At 35.8% G+C, this 25,000-nt stretch overlaps 1 protein-coding gene across 6 annotated transcripts in view; it reads left to right on the top strand.

The window, feature by feature from the left end:
- The window catches only part of LOC135210831 (mucin-2-like), a 97,098-nt gene that overhangs the window by 59,395 nt on the left and 12,703 nt on the right, over positions 1–25,000 (top strand). For 5 of the 6 annotated variants that reach the window (XM_064243705.1, XM_064243704.1, XM_064243703.1 and 2 more), the window contains exons 5-10: positions 13,927–14,051; positions 17,789–17,918; positions 21,878–22,063; positions 22,833–22,958; positions 23,386–23,594; positions 24,800–25,000. The exon at positions 24,800–25,000 is cut by the window's right edge and continues 156 nt beyond it. In XM_064243705.1, coding sequence (XP_064099775.1) covers positions 13,927–14,051; positions 17,789–17,918; positions 21,878–22,063; positions 22,833–22,958; positions 23,386–23,594; positions 24,800–25,000 — 977 coding nt within the window. The remainder of the gene's footprint in view (positions 1–13,926; positions 14,052–17,788; positions 17,919–21,877; positions 22,064–22,832; positions 22,959–23,385; positions 23,595–24,799) is intronic. The other variant, XM_064243706.1, reaches the window with a different exon arrangement.

The raw sequence follows: 25,000 nt of genomic DNA on the forward strand, positions 1-25,000 counted from the left end.
TCACGCGTTGCACGAGGTTCGAAGTAGTTTTGTGATCATTCGTAAAAACCTATTGTTAATATTAATGCACGAAATTATCAACACCAGTCTTATAGTTTTATCTCCCATAAAATATATGGTCTCTTCTGGGAGTTTTCAAATAAGCTTCCCAATGTCAAGAGGGTTTACTTTAAAGGAATTTTATTTTCTCGTATAACTATACATGTGATTACGTAAAAGCACTTAAAAACGGTAACATAAGATTCATGTGCTAGTTTCAATTATTCGCCATTTGTGCCTCAGAGAGAAAGGAACTAGTGTTCTCAAAAAAGTTTATCAATCTTTCAGCGTCAGTCTGTTTTTTTTATCATGTTTTCCACTACGACTCACCTCAGTCATATAACCATCAGGTACGTAAACCGCTACTAAGATATACTCAGATTATTCCTAAAAAGGAAACATTTTTTCCCCTAATTAAGACCGAAGTGTAGTCAACCGTTTCATGAAAGGAAGCGGGGCTAATTCAACCACGTAACTTTTATAAGTATACATAGAGATCCATTCATATATATACATATATATATATATATATATATATATATATATATATATATATATATATATATATATATATATATATATATTATTAAAGCATACTTCCGGTTTTATATATACCTGAGATGATAGATAAAAGCAAGAAAAAAGATAGTTTCATTCATACTAGGAAATTGCTTTCGTAATTCTGCCGATCCCATTGCCGATCTCCTCCTCAAGTAAAATTATTTTTACGGAGGCTCTTTTACACACACATACGCACGTGTATATATATATATATATATATATATATATATATATATATATATATATATATATATATATACTATATATATAAAATGCTTAGTTACTGGATACAAACTCTGTCATATCGTATATATATATTTGTACGGGGCATGATATTAAACTGCAACCATGGGTAGGGGGAGCTCATTAGTCTTGGTTGACAGTCCTCCTAAGAGAAGGAAACTCTGTGGTAAAACCAAATCCTTCAACGGAAGGCAGGCGAAAGAGAAGACATTGATATGAAATCCAATCCAACGGTTGCAATAGCGGAAAAAGGTTGCAACTGTAATGGGGGTGCAGTCGTCGCAATTATTTGTGCCACTGGACAATAACCATTGCAATGAAGTTTGTGGGTCTCTTGTTTGTGCAGCAGTTTATCCACGTTAAACAATCTCACGCACAGGCGCCTCTGCCGGCGACCAGAAGGGATGGTGGGGGTAGGATTGCGTTATCTGGAAGCTCTTAGTCTCAACTGGCACGCCAGCGGTGGATGCTTAGTTCAGTCGCTCAGCTTTTGGATGAAGCGGGAGAGTTGTTCGGCAGTGGCATCCATGTCTGAGCAGCCCTTTTAGGGATCCACTCTGCTCACCCTGAATGGGGGAAGGGGCTAGAAAAGGTGCCCTAAACATAGTCTGCTTCAAACCTGCCTTCTTGGAAAACCGCATCCAGGGGGTCACACCACTGTGGTCGAACAACTGTACAACTTAAATTTGGAACATGGAATGTACAAACACTACAAACGAAGGCTTAAAATGCATATGTTTATAGTACATTTTCTGCTCAAAATTACTTTTTCTTTCATTCCTCAAAATATTTGCATAAACTCGCATTATACCCTTTATATATATATATATATATATATATATATATATATATATATATATATATATATATATATGTGTGTGTGTGTGTGTGTGTGTGTGTGTGTATGTGTGTATATATATATATATATATATATATATATATATATATATATATATATATATATATGTATGTGTGTATTTATGTATATGTATCGGATGTCTGAAAATGGGATTTGCAAATGCGGATATCATTTTTCTAAATTTGCGGATACGGATGTAGATGCGGACATTTGATTACCATACCCTCGCGGATGTTGATGCAAATACGTTGTAAATCTAAATAATTTAGATATATTTAATAGTTAAAGATGATTTTCAGCCAACTAATTCAAAATTATGTGTTAACTCATAATATTTGATGTACTAATTGAATGTAGAAACATAAGTGATACTCATGCAGTATGTGTTTGTCAGCAAGAATACCCTAACTTACGCGAGGTTAGGTTCCAGACCACCTGGCGCAAGTGAAATATTTGCATAAGTTTGGCACAGTCTCTAAGAATGCTAATAAATGCTTACTTCTAGAGTTTGAACACTAAATATGACCCTAATTATGTTCCCTAAGTATTAAGCTAACTTTTAAATGAAACCAAAGTTACTGTAATTTCATTTAAAATTTAGCTTAATACATTATCCTTGAAAAAATAAATAAATGCTTAATAAAAATATGCGAGTGTGTGAAGATTACATACATGTATTTCTCTCTTCTATCCCCCTTCTGACCACCTATCTGTTTTTAGAAGTCTTCGCAATCACTTTTAAGAAATTCCTTATTGTCTCTTTCTCTTTGTTTTGAAATTCCTTTTCAGGAACAAACAGTGCTTTTTATTTGGACTAATACAACTCTTAGTTATGTGTCTATGTTTTAGAACAACACATTTACACTTCTAGATGGTAAAGGTGAAAATAGATCAATTAAAAATTATCTGCCACTAACTACAAGAGAGAGAGTTGTCTTTGTATAAGTATTAAGCTAACTTTTAAATGAAATTAAAGTTATGGCATTTCAATTTAAAAGTTAACTTAATACATTACCTTTAAAAATAAATAAATGGTTGGTAAAAATATAGGAGTGTGTGAAGATTACTTACCTACGGAGACAGAGACAGAGAGAAAGAGAGAGAGAGAGAGAGAGAGAGAGAGAGAGAATTATGTAAAAATCATTGAGTGGTTAATCAGTAACATTCACCTCCCTGTCACATTACTTGACATATTTGACAGCTCTATACTTGAGGTTCTAGTGGAGTTAACAGAAAAATGAAGGGAAAGAATTTTTGTATGCATCATTTTGTAATTACAGTTATATTATTATTATCATTATTACTATTATTATCATCATTATTATTATTATTAATAAACATATACATGTACCATAGAAATTCTCTCATCCCAGTTAAAGAGAGAGAGAAAGATAGAGATGGAAATAAAAAAAATAAATAAATGTAACAAATACTCTCACCAGCAAGAACAAAATATGAAAGGATCTAAGCAAATAAAGAGGAAAAGAGAGAAAGAAATTCCCACTACGTAAGAAGTGGAATGTTTTAATGAACTTTACGAGACCAGAGAGCTAAAGCTATCCAGGCTGATTTCCGCCTGTAACTTTTAGGTTCCATATCCGCCCCAGTTTCTGGTTTGTGGTTTAACTTTTACGGTGCAAAGGTGGCGGGAAAGTCCTTAGTGGTTATACATTTTTTGGGGGTGGGGGCGCAAGAAATGATCAACTAATCCTGTATTGTTATTGTTCCGTTTTCTGTATTAACGAATTTTTGGCGTTTTACGCGAAATGGTATTATTTCGTGCATAATAAGATTAGATTTATTATGTATTCTTTCAATCATAATGAATTACAATATATTGTACTTTCCTCTGGTGTTACTCTTTAGTTGTTTTAATTGCTCTATATAATTTTTTTAAGCTTCACACTATTGTATTTCAGGGTCTGGGTTATCTATCTGAAATGTATTTGTTATTTTCAATGTACTTTCTGTTTTAAATGCACTTGCGCTTTTAAATGCACTTATTACTTCAAATGCACTTGCTATTCTAAATGCATTTGCTATAATAAATACACCTCCTATTTCAAATACAATTCCTATTTTAAACCCTCTTGCTGCTTTAAATGTCCATGCTATTTTAATGCACTTGCGATTTCAAATGCACTTTCTGTTTTAAATCCATCTGCTATTTTAAACCCACTTACTATTTTAAAACCCACTAGGTGTGTTAAATGCACTTGCTCTCTTAAACGATCTTGCTATTCTTAGCGCACTTGCTAATTTAAATCTACGACCAAAAAATTCCTGCACTGAAAGGATCCTGAGTTAACAGACCTCAGCTCCACTCTTTTTCTGTTTCCATCCACTCTTTGGAATTTTTTAACCTTCAATCATGATGTGGAATATTGCTATATGGCAATGTCTTGCAACTGTTTACCTGAAGGATTAATTCATTATTCTATATGTTGGTTTTAACGTACGTTCATTCATAAAGAAATATTTGTTTCTTCACGCTTTACGTTGCTATAAGATCATAGAATATGGGGACTGAAATAATATGTTTATTGATATTTTTAGTATTATTACTCGGAATGAACCTCATGATCCCATGTGAGATGATATCATCGATTCTGATATCACGAATGGAAAGCTGCTTTTTTCTTGATTTTCTGAAGAAGGAAATCAAGTTCTGTTGCCGGTAAAGATCGTATTGCACTGTTTAGGAACAGAAATGCGTTTGAACACACTAACTAGTATTTTTTAAGAAGAATAATTGTTTTGGATTTAAGTATATAAAATTTCTCTCTGTGTCTTTATTGTACTATAACTTTTCTGTGTTTCCTAAGTGTGTCTTTAGCTAATAGAAACAGATAATATATTTCTCCCGGACAAAATGAAAAGTGTTTTAAACTTACACAAACACTGGTTCCCTGCAGAGCATAGGAAGAAGGAGCAGTAGAGGAAGAAAAAGTATTACATAAAAAAAATCCCTTTACTTTCTCAATAGTAAAACAATTTGCATAAAAGAAGAACAAGGTCGTACGTAACATCTGTCGGGTTAAAGGGACCTGTATCCGTCGGTTATTACAAAAAAACATAACAGGTTTAGCATATCTCCTGTCTTTCAAAACGTATACAATCTTGCGTTCTTGTATTTAATGATTTTACTTACATTATTTTGTACGTACTAGCATATTTCCCACTCCTTCGTTAATTGTTTTGTTGCATATATTTGTATAGTTTTCATTTCGTATCTAACATTTTTTGGGGGTGGGGGGAGGGCATCATCTGTTTTACTGTCAGCTTATTACTAGTTTATAATGAGGAAAAAATGTGATAATGCTTATTTTTTTTTTAAGTATTCATTTATCTACTAACAAACCGACGCTTTGACTATTTCAAGAGAAAATCATTTTTATATATAATATAATACAAAATAACCAACTAATCTGAAGGATAGTATTGGTCCTAAACATAAAATAAGGAACATTACAAAGCTAAAGTTATATTTCCGTTTTTGCTGGAACGTTTTGTAGTAGAATCTCTGGACGATCTCTTAGACACTAAAGCGACAGCATAGATAAAGAAATAGATACTATATAGCCACGTATCTAGATGAATAAAGGCATCAGCAAACATGCATACATTTACGTGTTCACACCGATTACATAGTTAGATAGATAAAAATATATACTTCCGTGTATCCAGAGGAATAAAGGCATCAACAAACTTACGCATACAGTTACGTGTTCGGAGTGATTAAAAAAAGCCACTCGAGAAGCGAGCGAATGGATACCTGTTGCCCTAATTTCTGGATCACATCCAAAAGTTGAATAGATACCTCACAAACTTCAACAACTATACAAATTCTTTGTTTATTTTTCTGTTTCTCTTGTTAAGATGAATAAAATTCACCTGGAAAGACTTCAGTTTACCTCTTGGACACTCCTTATTTATATCCGGGTGAACGTAAATGGTTCTTATTCTTTTTTTTTTTACTTTGACTTTCACATAAATCTTTGTAAACGAGATCGGTAAAAGATATTGTCTTTATCATTGTGAAGCAGACTTCATAAGCATTTTAAGTATGCGATGAGGTGAAGGAATAATACAAATACAATTTACTAATGCCCACAGTGCACCACGTGGGCTGCACTGACGTCACTACTGTGGCACATTCAAGACCTTCCCTATATTGCCCATTCACCAATCAGCCTTAGAATCTTGACACTTTCACCTTCCTACGATTAAAACAAAAAGTACAGTTCACTGTTTTAGATGAGTAGCAAATGGAAAGTTCTATAGAAGCAGGTCGATGGTGCCACATAGTGACAAGAAATTTCGCTTTGAAGTTAAAATATATATTAAGAGATCTATACTATTTGAATTAGAATTATAGGGCAACTTTAGGACTCAAGTTACGAAGAAGATGACAAAGGTTTGAATTTGGCATAAAATCTCTTTATCGGAGGCGTCTGTTCCTGTAGGACTTTCACTTACCAAGCTCGGGTTTTGAAAAGAACTGGTTTATCTCGTCTACTGTTGCCGTTTGGCCTGAGTCTTGACAGTTTGACAATTGCGGATGTGGCTTCTCACTTCATTTTCTCATCAAGTCTCCTCGAGGACGCTGTGATGGAACATCAAAAGTTCAAGCGAAGATGCAATGCATTGCTACCCAAAGACAATTCTCCTTTTGTATTCTAACAATTTTCTTACACTTTTATCTATCTACTTATTAATTTGTAAATTTATTTTTTTCTTTTCCAGTAACTGATCCCTTCTTTCTTTATTTCCTATTACCTTCTGCTATTCTTTCTAATGAACGCTATATTCTTAAGAAGCTTGAATTTCAAGTCAGTGGCCCTTGTGTTGGGTTGTTTCATATGACTAGGATTCACCTTCTGAATAATGATAATAATAATAATAATAATAATACTAATAATAATAATAATAATAATAATACATATGGAGCAATCCTGTATCACACAACAAACATGCAACATGGCTCCAGGAAGTCCAGGAACACGACAGACACAGTCAGACACCAACTAAAGAAAATGCCAAACTGGAAAGCCCCAGGTCCCGATGAAGTCCATGGATACTGGCTCAAAAACTTCAAGGCCTTACACCCACGAATAGCAGAACAACTCCAGCATTGTATCTCAAATCACCAAGCACCCAAATGGATGACCACAGGAAGAACATCCTTAGTACAAAAAGACAAGAGTAAGGGAAATACAGCCAGTAACTACAGGCCTATCACCTGCCTACCAATAATGTGGAAGTTACTAACAGGTATCATCAGTGAAAGGCTATACAACTACCTAGAGGAGACAAACACCATCCCCCACCAACAGAAAGGCTGCAGAAGGAAGTGTAGGGGCACAAAAGACCAGCTCCTGATAGACAAAATGGTAATGAAGAACAGTAGGAGAAGGAAAACCAGCCTAAGCATGGCATGGATAGACTATAAGAAAGCCTTCGACATGATACCACACACATGGCTAATAGAATGCCTGAAAATAGATGGGGCAGAGGAAAACACCATCAGCTTCCTCAAAATACAATGCACAACTGGAATACAATACTTACAAGCTCTGGAATAAGACTAGCAGAGGTTAATATCAGGAGAGGGATCTTCCAGGGCGACTCACTGTCCCCACTACTCTTCGTAGTAGCCATGATTCCCATGACAAAAGTACTACAGAAGATGGATGTCGGGTACCAACTCAAGAAAAGAGGCAACAGAATCAACCATCTGATGTTCATGGACGACATCAAGCTGTATGGTAAGAGCATCAAGGAAATAGATACCTTAATCCAGACTGTAAGGATTGTATCTGGGGACATCAGGATGGAGTTTGGAATAGAAAAATGCGCCTTAGTCAACATACAAAAAGGCAAAGTAACGAGAACTGAAGGGATAAAGCTACCAGATGGGAGCAAAACATCAAACACATAGATGAGACAGGATACAAATACCTGGGAATAATGGAAGGAGGGGATATAAAACCACAAGAGATGAAGGACACGATCAGGAAAGAATATATGCAGAGACTCAAGGCGATACTCAAGTCAAAACTCAATGCCGGAAATATGATAAAAGCCATAAACACATGGGCAGTGCCAGTAATCAGATACAGCGCAGGAATAGTGGAATGGACGAAAGCAGAACTCCGCAGCATAGATCAGAAAACCAGGAAACATATGACAATACACAAAGCACTACACCCAAGAGCAAATACGGACAGACTATACATAACACGAAAGGAAGGAGGGAGAGGACTACTAAGTATAGAGGACTGCGTCAACATCGAAAATAGAGCACTGGGGCAATATCTGAAAACCAGTGAAGACGAGTGGCTAAAGAGTGCATGGGAAGAAGGACTAATAAAAGTAGACGAAGACCCAGAAATACAGAGACAGGAGAAAGACAGACAGAACAGAGGACTGGCACAACAAACCAATGCACGGACAATACATGAGACAGACTAAAGAACTAGCCAGCGATGACAATTGGCAATGGCTACAGAGGGGAGAGCTAAAGAAGGAAACTGAAGGAATGATAACAGCGGCACAAGATCAGGCCCTAAGAACCAGATATGTACAAAGAACGATAGACGGAAATAACATCTCTCCCATATGTAGGAAGTGCAATACGAAAAATGAAACAATAAACCACATAGCAAGTGAATGCCCGGCACTTGCACAGAACTAGTACAAAAAGAGGCATGATTCAGTAGCAAAAGCCCTCCACTGGAGCCTGTGCAAGAAACATCAGCTACCTTGCAGTAATAAGTGGTACGAGCACCAACCTGAAGGAGTGATAGAAAACGATCAGGCAAAGATCCTCTGGGACTATGGTATCAGAACGGATAGGGTGATACGTGCAAATAGACCAGACGTGACGTTGATTGACAAAGTCAAGAAGAAAGTATCACTCATTGATGTCGCAATACCATGGGACACCAGAGTTGAAGAGAAAGAGAGGGAAAAAATGGATAAGTATCAAGATCTGAAAATAGAAATAAGAAGGATATGGGATATGCCAGTGGAAATCGTACCCATAATCATAGGAGCACTAGGCACGATCCCAAGATCCCTGAAAAGGAATCTAGAAAAACTAGAGGCTGAAGTAGCTCCAGGACTCATGCAGAAGAGTGTGATTCCTAGAAACGGCACACATAGTGAGAAAAGTGATGGACTCCTAAGGAGGCAGGGATGCAACCCGGAACCCCACACTATAAATACCACCCAGTCGAATTGGAGGACTGTGATAGAGCAAAAAAAAAAAAAAAAATAATAAATAAATAAATAATAATAATAATAATAATAATAATAATCGCATATACTCTTATTGACGAATATTTATTGTGAAAGATGTAGATTCGTCACCATATGTGAAAAAAAACTAGGAACAACAAAAGTACTGGTAGAATTCGCCCTTACCATCATTCGCAAAATGAACGCGTATGTATCTGTATACTCCTATATAGTATCAGGTACTGAACCTTTCAGTCCTGAGAGGTCCCTACTTATGGAGAGAAAGTTCCTTTTACCTCCCCTTTGGTACAGGATCCCACGTTGTTTGCATTTTAAATAGCACACACTTTCCCTTGAACGTCGTTTGGAAAGGGTTTCATATTGTTTATAATTTAAACAGGTGCACTTTTTCCCGGAAAATCTTTTTGAAAAGGGTCTACGTATATGGTAACTTTCCATAGAAACTTTTCTGGAAAGAGCTTCAAATTGCTTGCCTTCAAAACAGAAAATCCATGTATTCTCTAAAAACCTCTAATAGTGGTGTACTTACTCCCTAGAACATTCTTTAGAAAAAGACTGTATCCCCTCTCGCAGGAAAATTCTTTGGAAAGAGACTGCATCCCCTCTCCCTGGAAAATTCTTTGGAAAGAGACCGTAACCTCTCTTCCTCGAACACTCTTTGGAAAGAGACTGTATCCCTCTCCCTTGAACATTCTTTGGAAGGAGATAGAGTACTCTCCCCTTGGGATATTCTTTTGAAAAGAGACTGTATCTTCTCTCCCTGGAATATTCTTGGGAAAGATATTGTTTGCTGTCTCTCTAAAGTGTAATTTGAAAGGACATTGTGTTCTCTCTCCCTGGAACATTTTAAAAAGAGATGGCGTACTCTCTCCCTGGAACATTCTTTAGAAAGAGACTGTTCATTCATCCTCTAGAATATTCTTCGGTAAGAAATCCATATATCCATCATGTTAAAAGTATATCACATATAACCCCAGCTACCTCCTCTGTAGAGCAGCAACCCACTTTATCCGCAAAAGCTAAAGCACGAGGAAATGAACGCTTCCAGCAGAGAGTTCCAGCACGAGTGGAGCTCGACCGAGTTCGCCATTACTTTCACTGATGGCTCGCTTGCTTCGTGGGTTCCTCCTAGATGAAGCACACTGGCTCTCGTTGCACCATTTTTGTACACTATCACTCAGTTTCTCTCTCTCTCTCTCTCACTCTCTTCTCTCTCTCTCTCTCTCTCTCTGAAACGGTGCACTGCTGTCCAATCTATTTTTTTGCTTTCTTTCACTTCTGTTACTCTCAGGCAATTTCATTCTAAGATGAATTTTATTACATAAAATAATTATAATGCAGTTTAGCAAAATCTTCCTTCTCGACACATCCCAGAAATACTTTTTGCTCTGATTTTTTCGCGGATTTATTTTCGCACGTTGAACTGTAATATCATCATGAATCTGGTCATTAATTTTTATTTATTTTTTATTTTTTTTTGCCATTAACCTACTTACACGAGTGCTCCGTATGTCACTAGTTGCTTATAAGAGTTCTTTCAGTTTTTACGCTTATTTTAAGCTACCCACAATATCGTCTGCTGTTTGCAGTTTGTATACGGAATGTAAATGGGTGCATTTTCCTCAAGTTAACAACAAATCATTCTTGAAATGTTATTCTTGTCTTCACTTCACAATTCTTTAACTTTCTTTATCCAAGATGCTTGTAGCTCCATTCTAATTATATACATATATATATATATATATATATAGATATAATATTCTAAATATTATATATTGATATATATAAATATATATCATTTATATCTATATCTATCTCTATATATGTATATATATATATAAATATATATCTATATATATATAATATATATATATATATATATATATTTATAAATATATATTTATTATATGTAAGTATTTATGTGTGTATGTATATACGTGTATGTGTGTGTGAGTTAGTGTATATGTTGAATGAGATTTTGTTTTACAAGTCGCCACAATTTTGAATTTTCTCTATGCCCCCATGATGCCTTTTCACGTCCAATGTTTTGGTTCTCACACTAGCTTAGACTTTCTTGTTTACTGATAGGCTAATGTTTTCAGCCTGCTTGCTTACGTAATGAACAATCAAGGGCAACTGAATCCTATAATGGATTCATGAGGGTGTAACCATTGCAACACGTAACTTTGTACAGCATCATCCAAAGCATATTGGTGACTGAAAACTAACGTATTTAACAAGTAAATTCATAACCGATTTGAAGCCCCTTTAATATTCCAATTATCAAGGCTCTCAGAACAATAATTGGACATTCACTCTCGGAAGGATGTGGTCAAGAAACCTGTTCACATACAAGAATAAAACAAGGAAAATAAAAAGTGTCCCTATTGTAGCTTTGAGGTAATACTAAAAGCCGAGACTAGGTTTCTCTCTCTCTCTCTCTCTCTCTCTCTCTCCCTTCACCACCAGGGGGCTAGAGAGGTAATTGCCAACTGACCAATATGCTTAGACGACGGTCGGTGGGATTGAAGCTTAGACTTTCATCATTCAATTGCGTATGGACCATTTCGCTCATATTGCAGTAGTTGCTGGAGTAAAAGGCCATATTATAGATGCATTTGGTATAGAAAAGAATTGTTCAAAATAATTCTTCCTGTTTTTAAGCTTTTGGAAGGTATATTTTTCAGAAGAGTGCACCGACTACTCCTTATTTTCGGGGTGAGACTGTAAATACGGGACTGTACCAAAGAAAATAGATTTAGGAATTTAATGGAACGGAATATAAAATTTACGCTAGAGGCTATGCGCTGGGACCTATGTGGTCATTCAGCGCTGGAAGGAAGGTTATAAAGGTGTAACAGGAGGGAAACATCGCAGTTGCATAATGAAACAATTGTTAAGAGAGGGCGGAGGAAAGTAAGGTTGAAGAAAGAGAATAGGAATAAATTATGCCTATATACCGCGTGAGGTGTGCTAACGAGAAATCAGTTTAGGCACATGATACAGAAGTCGAATATGAGAGCAGCTTACATAACCGCCATGACTGGTTTAGCCATTAGGTTTCCAGACAACGAAATCTGAGCCGCAACAGTGAAGTAAATGATGCTCGTGTGGCTATCTTAAATATCCTTAGTAATAGGTCTCGCCTCATTACTCGAAGTGCATAACTAAAAAATATAAACTAAGATGCTGAGGTTGAGGTAAGCCAACAAACTTCTCTTGCAGGAAAGAGCTTAAATCAACTGGAACTGGGAAAAGAAATGCTAAAATGACTTATGTAATCCAATGCACGGTGTGTACATGTGAAGTTAATTATATGTGTTAAGATTGTATGACATTTTTTCCTTATTCTCTCTCTCTCTCTCTCTCTCCATTTTCCCATCAATGCGTAGTCACTGCAGCCATTAAGTGAGGGTGGATGACCCCGTTTTTATAATCTAGTTTTGTAAACTAATTTGAGGCTTTATGGTGAATGCATAATTCCTCTTATTAATTTTTCTTATTCAAGACAGCGTAACACACAAGGCAGTTCAATCTGCACTACCATTCCACCATCAAGCTCTTGAACTTAATATTTGAAAGAAGAAAAACTTAGAGGGGGGAAACCACCTGATCCTTTGAACAACCTTTGCGAGTCTCTCTCTCTCTCTCTCTCTCTCTCTCTCTCTCAGGAAGGGAATTCACTCGGCATCAGTTCGTGTTTTCAATCTGTTTTCCTCCATTCCATCTCTGACATTTGAAATTTTCCTTAGTTCAGCTTACAAAAATTCAAACATAATCAATTCGACTTATATGATAATAATTCTGCTTGAAGTTTAATTCGTAGTTTTATGAAGGGCGACACTACAAAAGGATTCTATATTCTTAGCGTTTCAAAACTATTTTTATAATTATTTTATCTTTTTTTAATATTACTGACTCCATTCGTACAAAAACAAACCAACTTTGTTAGTACTGGTAATTTTGATTAAAATTCAACTTTTTTTCCTCAGAAGTTTTGCTCGACAGACCTTCAGAAATATAAAATTCTACGTTGTGTCAATAATCTCTTGGAAAAAATGATACCTGTAAAAATGCTGGTAAACAATGGCAAAAAGAACATATTTTCAATTTGACTATGAAGAAAAAATAAAGAAAAGTACCATATAACACATTGCAATAGAAATATCTTTGAATAACGCGTTTGCACTCCCGGCGTAAAAGCAAACTTGCTTTGTTTGTTAGGTATAGAGGAGATTGCACATAAAGAGTTATTTATGCCTATGTCTGGGTGTCAGCAGTCCATTTAAGGCGATGAGTGAGTGGCGGACTAGACACGCCTGCCATAAGAACCGATGTACCTACTTACGTCTGTGATGTTCTACGCTGCAACAGAAAGTATTTACTCAGATGACCTGAGGTTAAGTATATCTTAGTTTAACCAGACCACTGAGCTGATTAACAGCTCTCCTAGGACTGGCCCAAAGGATTAGATATTTTTACGTGGCTAGGAACCAATTGGTTATATAGCAACGGGACCTACAGCTTATTGTGGGATCCGAATCACATTATATCGAGAATTAATTTTCTAATAACCAGAAACAGATTCCTCTGATTCCACGTTGGCAAAGCGGGGAATCGATCTCGGGACATTTAATCGGTAGGCGAGCACGTAGCCCACTCGTCCAACGAGGAACTTGAGCTAAGGTATCATATGATCCATTTCAACAACATGAATTATATAATAGACTAATTCTCTCTCTCTCTCTCTCTCTCTCTCTCTCTCTCGCTCTCTCTCTCTCTCTCTCTCTCTCTCTCTCTCTCACACACACACATCGGCACATGTTTTTCATCTAATTCGCAAAGAATTCATATTTAGTCAATTAATAAAAGGCAAAGTCAGCCCCCAAGGTTCAATAAGTGTGAACGAGTCACTGAAAAATTTCATGAAAATACTAATGATTCTATTGTTTCCCTTTCAGGAACTCCGTGAAGCCTTTGAGGAAGAAGGACGCAAGGTGAGCAAAGGACGTCTCCTGCTCACCATGGCTGTCCCAGCAGGTCAGAACTACATCGACAAAGGCTACGACATTCCTTCTCTCACCAGGTGAGTTTTTCGGGAGTTACCTCGGCTTTGATGGAATTGGTTTTGAATTCATGAGAGAGAGAGAGAGAGAGAGAGAGAGAGAGAGAGAGAGAGAGTAAACAGTGAAAAGCAACGTACCCAGATCATGACTCCAGTTCTTGAAGATCTGATCATCGCATGTTAATTCAAGGAGAAAGCTCATATATATATATATATAATATATATATAATATATATATAATATATATATATATATAATATATATATGTGTATGTATGTATGTATGTATGTATGTATATTATATATATATATATATATATATATATATATATATATATATATATATATATATATATATATATATATAGTACTGGTAATCTTCTTAGGCACGAAGTTATAGTAATCAGTTTTGTATTCCACATAGGAAAATGAAAAAAGGTATATCTCAGAAAATGCCCAACAGTTTCGTCCTCCAATGGACCTCTTCTTGGAGCGTTTATTAAGGAAACGCTCCAAGAAGAGGTCCATTGGAGGACGAAACTGTTGGGCATTTTCTGAGATATACCTTTTTTCATTTTCCTATGTGGAATACAACTGAATATATATATATATATATATATATATATATATATATATATATATATATATATATATATATATATATAGCTTATTGCTAGGAGCCAGGAAGAGGACACACGCAGATGTACAGGCCGTCTTTATATTGATAAAGAAGACTTCTGAATTTTAGGCCATACCACCAACCCGCAAGACCTTGTTATTCTGGAATCTCTCTTTATTAAACAACTTGTTCCGTCGTTGAACACCCATATCTCCTCCTCCCATCTGTATTTCTCTTGACTTGTGTTGTTTATTCATGTTTTTATGTTTACGTTTAGTTTAACGCTGTACTCATCATCTAGGTCGGTCCTTAACCTCTTGTTCTGTAACTATTCACTGCTGCTTTCAATTTTTGTCAATTTTTGTTTATTTTATGGTCATTTATCTTACATTTTAATGTATGTCCTTTTAAATAATTTAATTCCCTTAATTTTAATGTGTATATTTCGTACACTTGGAAAGAATAATTTTTTAGCTTTTGCATTTCTGAATTATTAATTTTTAGTTTTGTTTTTACAATTTTACTAGGAATTTTATTTTTCATTTTAACAGCCTGATGCAATTAATTGGATAATTACGAAACGTCGCAATAAAGACAGCCTGTACATCTGTGTGTCCTCTTCCCTTTATATATATATATATATATATATATATATATATATATATATATATATATATATATATATATATAGATATACAGGATGGGCAAAAGTAGCCTCACAGTTAAAACAGAATAAAAAATATATATTAAACGCATAAAATTTTTCAGACATGAATAAGTGGCATATTTAAGAATGAGTGACATGAAAAGGATAAAAATAAGTAGCATGTATTAATGGCACAGTATTAATTTTCTATTGAAGAGTACTTGAATGAGAAACAGTTCATGAAGTAACTGTGAGGCTACTTTTGGCCCACCCTGTATATATATATATATATATATATATATATATATATATATATATATATATTATATATTATATATATATATATATATACCTGTCTGTCGCCGCACCTGGCGTGCTAGAAGGGCCTTAAAAGTATTTAGCGAGCAAATGGTAGTTGAAAGAGATGCCGAAGTAAGAAGAAGAACTTTTCAAACCTTGAATGTGATGCTCTGGGGAAAAGTCAAAGGGTTCCGTAACATTCCGCACATTGAACAAAATTTAAGCATCCAACTGTGAAAATTTGATTACGTAGGCTGAAAGATAGGAGTTACGTAAAATTGTATAGTATCCTAAATCTTTTGAAATCTATGGAATTAAATTACCTAGGTGAAAAAAGAAGAGATGCGCACTGAAGGAAAAAAGAAGCAGCAAGAAGAGATTGAAAAGCGACAGGAAAACACGAAACAAATGAGAACTTTTGTCTTGATACCATTTAAAACGGGTTCTATGACCTTTAAATTATATAGCTTCACGTATGTGGATGCTTCAAGCATAAACTCACCTTCTGAGGCACATATATATACGTTAGACGGACTGATAGATGTTCAACTAAACATTTGCGTCACAAAAGCAGACATGCAAATAGATATACCAGGATCACGGGAAGCATCGTAGGACATCTGCATTTCAAAGAGTATCTTGTTATTCAGGGCGATTTCAAAGTCAAATTCCCAAATGTTAGTGAAGTGTTTTGGCAAACAGGAAGGCCTATCGTGGGCTGAAAATTGTTTGGAGAGATCTCCATTATGAAATATGTAGATCCACCTTTTCACGGTTTGCTGGGGTAGAGATTGAATGTAAACATGCCGCGGATTGTCTCTGATGCGATCATATGCATGCATACTATAACATCATTATTTATTCTTAGTAAACGAATGATTGGTACGATATAATCTTTCCATATAAGACCTCTAGATTTTGGTAAAATCGTGTCATTAAGGGCAATATCAATCTAATGATTGTTAATAAAATGTTCCTATTTGAAAATAAAGCTAAATTAAAATGTATCTGGTTATAATTGAAAGTGCATCTTGGTATTCTCATCAGAGAAAATAGCAATAGAAAAATAATAGTGACAAACTGAACGATGAACTTACAGAAGGCTTTTCAATATTATTACTAATATTATCTTTCTTTTATATTAATGCTACTTGGAAGGCAGAAGCGGAAGTTATTATGTGATTTAATGAAAGGACTTTATTATTTAGTAGAAAAATTACTCCAGAAAAGTAAACTATTTGCCCACAAATATACCTAAAGGTTCTGCTGTGAAGTGTCTTGGCAAGAATATTGTTGATTAGTGTTACGCTAACTCTCTCTCTCTCTCTCTCTCTCTCTCTCTCTTTGTTCTACAAACAAAAGTTCCGTTATTACGAGCCATGACAAGATTATTGTTGCCTAGTGCACTCAGCGACGCGTTTAAATTGGATCAAAGTTAGAATGAAATCGGTGCTGTTTGGCTGAAAGAAGGTAACTGCTCTAGAAAGCGAAGAGAGGGAGAGAAAGTAGTTTGGTCGGATTGAGAAGTACCTGGGCACTCTTATCTTCTAATATAGCGACCTTCTACTTTTCTTTTGCGCAGTGGTGGAATGTATTAGAAACTTTGTTGATGAAATGAAATGTGAATCTGTATATATGTATATATATACACACATACACACACACACACACACACACATATATATATATATATATATATATATATATATATCTATATATATATATATGTGTGTGTGTGTGTGTGTGTGTGTATGTATACATATATATCATATACATATACATGTATATATATATATATATATATATATATATATATATATATATATATATATATATATATATATATATATATATAAGTGTGTGTGTTCATTCACAGTGTCAAATGCTAAATACCAAATATCTAATCTTAAGCAATATATTTCTTTTTTAAGCCATGTTTCATTTTATAACTGGTCAATTTTCCCAATGGAAAAAGAAGCCAAGAAAGAAAAAGTTAATATTATAATAATACAGGGCGTAAAAAATTGATTTCTATGCTTTTATTACAAAAAAGTAGGAATGTATTTACTATTTATGGAACACATTAAAATAAAATTTAATAAAGCATAAAAACATTACTATCAATAAATGTATTTCCCATTCATTCCTTCGATTTCAACCTTCCTTCAAATATCCATTATTATCCTCTAAACAGAGACCTGGATTTCTTCAATATCCTGAACTACGACTACCACAGTGCATACGAACCTACAATCAACCATCATGCTGCCCTCATGCCCCCACCTGGCTCGTCTGAGTACGAGTGGAATGCACAGTTGAATGTGGTGAGTATCAATGGACAGTGGTTGACGGGGGGCACTTGGAATACTGGTATAGTCAGTAACGGGAAAGGTAAAAGATATTGATTTTGTTTCTTATGTGATTGTGTGAACATTGTTTTGATAATAATTTCAATAATGATATCAGGAAAATATCCTCCGGGACTATAATATCAGAGAAGAATCAGGCAAGGATCCTCTGGGACTATGATATCAGAACAGATAGGGAGACGTTGATTAACAAAATCAAGAAGAAAGTATCACTCATTGATGTACCAATACCATGGGACACCAGTGTAGATGAGAAAGAAAGAGAAACAATGGATAAGTATCAAGACTTGAAAATAGAAATAAGATGGGTATGTGACATGTCAGCGGAAACTGTTCCTCTATATATAGTCATAGGAACACTAGGCACAATCCCAAGATCCCTGAAAAGGAACCTGGAAAAACTAAATGCCGAAGTAGCTCCAGGACTCATGCAGAAGAGTGTGTCATTAGAAACAGCGCAAATAGTGAGAAAAGTAATGGAATCCAAAGGTGGCATGATGCGACCCGGAACCCACACTATAAAAACCACCCAGTCGAATAGGATGAATGTGACAGACAATAATAATAATAATAATAATAATAATAATAATAATAATAATAATAATAATAATAATAATAATAATATAATGAATAATAATAAAAATAATAATAATAATAATAATAATAATAATAATAATAATAATAATAATAAACACATGGGCAGTGCCAGTAATCAGATACAGCGCAGGAATAGTCGAATGGACGAAGGCAGAACTCCGCAGCATAGATCAGAAAACCAGGAAACATATGACAATACACAAAGCACTACACCCAAGAGCAAATACGGACAGACTATACATAACACGAAAGGAAGGAGGGAGAGGACTACTAAGTATAGAGGACTGCGTCAACATCGAAAACAGAGCACTGGGGCAATATCTGAAAACCAGTGAAGACGAGTGGCTATAGAGTGCATGGAAGAAGGACTAATAAAAGCAAACGAAGACCCAGAAATATACAGAGACAGGAGAAAGACAGAAAGAACAGAGGACTGGCACAACAAACCAATGCACGGACAATACATGAGACAGACTAAAGAACTAGCCAGCGATGACAATTGGCAATGGCTACAGAGGGGAGAGCTAAAGAAGGAAACTGAAGGAATGATAACAGCGGCACAAGATCAGGCCCTAAGAACCAGATATATTCAAAGTACGATAGACGGAAATAACATCTCTCCCATATGTAGGAAGTGCAATAGGAAAAGTGAAACCATAAACCACATAGCAAGTGAATGCCCGGCACTTGCACAGAACCAGTACAAAAAGAGGCATGATTCAGTAGCAAAAGCCCTCCACTGGAGCCTGTGCAAGAAACATCAGCTACCTTGCAGTAATAAGTGGTACGAGCACCAACCTGAAGGAATGATAGAAAACGATCAGGCAAAGATCCTCTGGGACTATGGTATCAGAACGGATAGGGTGATACGTGCAAACAGACCAGACGTGACGTTGATTGACAAGGTCAAGAAGAAAGTATCACTCATTGATGTCGCAATACCATGGGACACCAGAGTTGAAGAGAAAGAGAGGGAAAAAATGGATAAGTATCAAGATCTGAAAATAGAAATAAGAAGGATATGGGATATGCCAGTGGAAATCGTACCCATAATCATAGGAGCACTAGGCACGATCCCAAGATCCCTGAAAAGGAATCTAGAAAAACTAGAGACTGAAGTAGCTCCAGGACTCATGCAGAAGAGTGGTGATCCTAGAAACGGCACACATAGTAAGAAGAGTGATGGACTCCTAAGGAGGCAGGATGCAACCCGGAACCCACACTATAAAAACCACCCAGTCGAATTGGAGGACTGTGATAGAGCAAAAAAAAAAAAAAAAAAAAAAAATAAAAATAATAATAATAATAATAATAATAATAATAATAAGTTGCATAAAGAAGGGTAAAAGATTAAGGGTAAAAAATCTTTTACCCTTTGGTTCATGATATATGATTAAAAACTATAAATATCTTTATTGTGTGTTGTTTTAACACGTCGAAGCTTTTTTTTCGTTTAAAATATTATATTTGGTAAAATAAAGTAAGGCAATACACAAAGCACAACACCCAAGAGCAAATACGGACAGACTATACATAACAGGAAAGGAAGGAGGGAGAGGACTACTAAGAATAGAGGACTGCGTCAACATCGAGAACAGAGTACCGGGGAAATATCTGAAAGACCAGTGAAGACGAGTGGCTCAAGAGAAAAGGGAAAGAAGGACTGATAAAAGTAGACGAAAACCCAGAAATATACAGAGACAGGAGAATGACAAACCGAACAAAAGAATGGCACAACAAACCAATGCACGGACAGTACATGAGACAGACTAAGGAACCAGCCAGCGATGATAACAGCGGCGCAAGATCAGACCCTAAGAACCAGATATAGTCAAGGAACAATAGATGAAAATAACATCTCACCCATATGCAGGATGTGCAATATAAAAAACTAGACCTTAAACCGCATAGCAAGGGAATGTCCGGCCCTTGCACAGAACTAGTACAAAAATATGCATGAATCAGTGGCAAAAGCCCTCCACTGGAGCCTGTGCAAGAAACACCAGCTGCCTTACAGTAATGAGTGGTACGAGCACCAACCTGAAAGAGCGATATAAAGCGATCAGGCAAAGATCCTCTGGGACTATGATATCAGAAAAGATAAGTTGATACGTGCAAATAGACCAGACATGACAATGATTGACAAAATCAAGAAGAAAGTATCACTCATTGATGTAGCAATACCATGGGACACCAGAGTTGAAGAGAAAGGAAGGGAAAAATGGATAAGTATCAAGACCTGAAAATAGAAATAAGAAGGATATGGGATATGCCAGTGGAAATTGTACCCATAATCATAGGAACACTAGGCACGATCCCAAGATCCATGAAAAGGAATTTGGAAAAACTAGAGGCTGAAGTAACTCCAGGCCTCATGCAGAAGAATGTGCTCCTAGAAACGGCGCACATAGTAAGAGAAGTGATGGACTCCTAAGGAGGCAGGATGCAACCCGGCACCCAACACTATAAATACCACGCAGTCAAATTGGAGGACTGATAGACCAAAAAATAAATAAATAAATAATAAATAAAAAAATAATAAGTTGTATAAAGAAATAAAAGAAAAATAATAGATAAAAATCTTTTACCCATTGTTTCATGATATATGAATAAAATCTATAAACATCTTTATTGTGTTTTGTTTTAATAAGTCGAAGTTTTTTTTTTTTCGTTTAGATTATTATATTTGGTAAAATAAGCTAAGGCTTCGTGTGGGTCCCCAGGTTACCCTTACCCCCTCTCCCTCATCCCCTCTTCGTTTTTTTTTTTTTAAGGGAGTTGTATGCTTGCTTGCCTATCTTAAATATAGCTCATCCAAGAGCGCCACGTCCTCAGTAACCAGTCATATGACCTTAGAAGGGGGATCACATCCTCTCCTTCCTCCCCACTCCATAAAAAAAATTTCCAGAATCTGTCTGTAGGGCAGTTTGAACTTCAGAAGTTCTTGCAAAGATGCATTTGATTACTACCCTAATGCAATTCTCCTACTGTTTTAATAATTTATTTAATTTTTTCGATTTATTTAATAATTTGTTAATTCATTTTTTCAATGAGTGAGATCTCTTCTCTATATATTTTCCATTACCATACTATTCTTCGTGAGCTTGAATTTCAAGTCAATGGCCACTTTTTGGGCTTGATCCAAATGAATACGGGTCATCATTCTGAATAATGATAATAATAATCTTCAAAAGATCTTAGCAGCTTTCGTACAATTTTGAGCAGTTTTTTTTATAACAAGTTCCAAAGCAGTAGTGACGTGTAATGTACCTTTTAAAATAATTCCTTCACCAACTAACTTCTTAATATGTTTTAAGGACTGGACGGTCAAGTACTACATCAAGTTGGGAGCCGACAAGCACAAGCTGGTCATCGGAATCCCGACCTATGGAAGGTCTTACTCTCTCCTCGACGGCAACTTCACCGACTTCGGAGCATCTGCCGACGGCCCTGGAGAGCAGGGGAAATACACAAGGGAAAATGGTTTCATGGCTTTCTACGAAGTAAGTTGAAGGGAAGAGTGTTTACCTCCATAGGGTGTTTTAAACCTTCTTCTCTGAAAAAGAAAGCTTTAGAAAGTAATCTCAAAAAAGGCTTAGAGAGGAAAAGGGTGATCTCCTCCAGAGGATGTTTTTTGCACTTTGTATAGAAAAATAGACTCAGAGAAGGATCAGGAAAAATACTTAGAATCATAAGATACTTTGAGAAGAATCAGAAAAGACCTAGTTCTCTTCTTAAAGAAAGACTTAGAGAGGAAAGGGGTAACACCTCCAGAGGGTATTTCAAACCCTTTCCATAGAAAAATAGACTTAGAGAAGAATCAGGAAGACTCAGAAAAGACCTAGCTCTCTTCCAAGGAAAAAGGACTTAGGGGGAATCCGGGAAAAGGCTTAGAGAGGAATCAGGAAAAAGTATAAGAAAGGAATAAAAAAAGATCTAGCTTTCTTCTCAGTGAAAAAGACTTAGAGGGAAATCAGAAAAAGGCTTAGAAAAGAACCAGAGATAAGATTCAGAGAGGTGATTGTGATTTCATGACAGCAGTGCGAAGCACAAAGATTTGAATCTCATTTATATTTAATCATTTTCCTACGCTTTGGCAAATTTGTTTACATTTCATCAATTTCCTGGCCCTTTAGAATTTCATTGACTTTCATCATTTTCCCATGCTTTCAGAGTTTAACTTACATTTTATCATTGTCCCGTTGTTTTAGAATTCATGCCTTATCATTTTCCTCTTTTATAATTTCATTAAAATTTTATAATTTCCTTCAGGTATGCGAGAACATAGCTTCAAACGGTTGGGAAGTCAAGAAACCGTATCCAAGACGCATTGGACCATACGCCTTCAGTGGAAACCAGTGGGTCGGTTACGACGACGAGAAGATTGTAGCCAGGAAGGTAAAAAAAATATATAAATAAATAAATAAATAAATAAATAAATAAATAAATAAATAAACTAAGAGATTGTTTATGAATAATTTTTCTTAGAGATGGATACTAGAAAACATTTGCTCTAAGAATGCGTCTTAATCTACGCGGGAAAGTTAAAATACAAATCTGATAGAATTGTCAGTTTGTTATTGTAGATTTCACAACAGGTGGACTGGATTTTGTCTTCTAAAGTGAAATACAAAATACTAATGAAATTAGTAGCAATAAGATTATTAAACAGGTTCAATTTTGTATAACATAATTTGAAGCTTGTTCGCTGTAGACCAAATATACAAAAATATAGATCTTCGTCCTCGCAGATTCAGTTAAACACAACAAGACATTAATCAGATTCATTTCTCGAATATGATAAGTTGCATCTTGTTCTCCGTAGGCCGAATACGTCAGAGAGCACGACCTGGGCGGTATTATGTACTGGAGTTTGGACAACGACGACTTCAGGGGCATTTGCAACGGAGAGGAATACCCGCTGGTCGAGGCTGGAAAGAAAGCGCTTTTCGCTGGACTCGATTCGTCCATCAACGAAGCCAGGAATCTACAACAACAACAGACATCAACTCCCACTTCCTCTTCTTCTTCAAGGTAAGAACGAGAGGTGAATGCCATCGACTGGTGTCAGCTTTCGGGAATAAGTATGTGATCAGTATATCATTTTTTAGTGTTCCATTTTCGCTTCTTTACGCATACATTCCAGTTTTATGGAATCTAAAGAGAAGGTGCATTTTTGCGTAGTTTTCTTAGAACATTATTTCAGCTCTAATTTTTACGTTGCCCCGTGGGGTAATGACCGATAGCTTTCCAACGCCTCCTCACAATCTGATGAAACCTTAGCACTGTTCTTTTTACAATTTTCTGTATATTGACTCTCGTCTTTTATAGTCAATCAGCATAGATTGTGATTGAAGCATTGAGAGCTACAAGAAAACCCATTATAAAAAGTCTTCTTTCAATTTACGAAATAACGAAACTATTGATTTTTTCCTGAATCCTTACAAAGGCTTAGTCTTTCTTCTGAATAATCATCTTTCTTTCCTCCTGGAGAAAATTCTGTTTTGATATACCCACTGTGCGATTGTGATTGTGAAGTGGATGGACCACTACAATCAGCATATTTCAAAAAACATCCAGCACAAACGCACTTATGATGTTGTAATGCTGTTTCCGTATATTTAACTTTATCGGACTAAATTTTATCCCTTAAATTCTAGACTGTAGTATCTATTAACACTACATTTTTAACACGGAATTTAGTTTAATTAATTACTTCATTCTTGTAGATAATATCTAGTCGAGTATGAAGTGTTTTACATTATATGTTTTATTACTCAAAGAAAGTTATTTGGTACTTGTAAATTCATCAACAGATGTAGAGCAGTTCTTGGTTTTATACCTAGATTTCACATTTTGTCTAGCAAAGTTTCATTACAATTACGGTGGCTTGTCAATGGTGGCTGTAACAAACAATAGTCTTTATTTGTAGTGAAATTCCCCGTAGAATTCAAAAAGGATTGTAGATTAGTGTATACACCAAATCTAACATCAACGCTTCAACCTTGAAGAGAGAAAGTTTAAGATAATCATAGCGTCTTAAATGAAAGTGAAATTGGTCTTATTTGCTTCGTTAAGCTTGTTTCTTTATTGTCTGAAATTTTCTGAAACTTTCTTTGTCTCAAAGTTCAAGCTTGACTTTGTAAAGCGAGGTAATTGAGTCTACCTTTAAGGGACGAACTAGTAAGTCTTAATGGCATTGCCATACTACCACCAAATGGTTAACAAAAATCTTGCAGTAGCGGCAATACAGACAATGTGGACTCAAGGACTTCCCCTAGAGGTAGCTCAAGAACCCGCGGTTCGACTAGCTCGAATACCAGAACACAAGACGCGTTTAGCACAAGAAACCGAGAAAGCAGCCGAACGAGAACCCAGCTGCCCCCTCAGAGGAGGAATAACGAAGTCTTATCAAGGGCCAGAGAAGACTTCTCGGAATC

Source organism: Macrobrachium nipponense, chromosome 4 (genome assembly GCF_015104395.2).
Source record: "Macrobrachium nipponense isolate FS-2020 chromosome 4, ASM1510439v2, whole genome shotgun sequence".
Lineage (NCBI taxonomy): Eukaryota > Metazoa > Arthropoda > Malacostraca > Decapoda > Palaemonidae > Macrobrachium > Macrobrachium nipponense.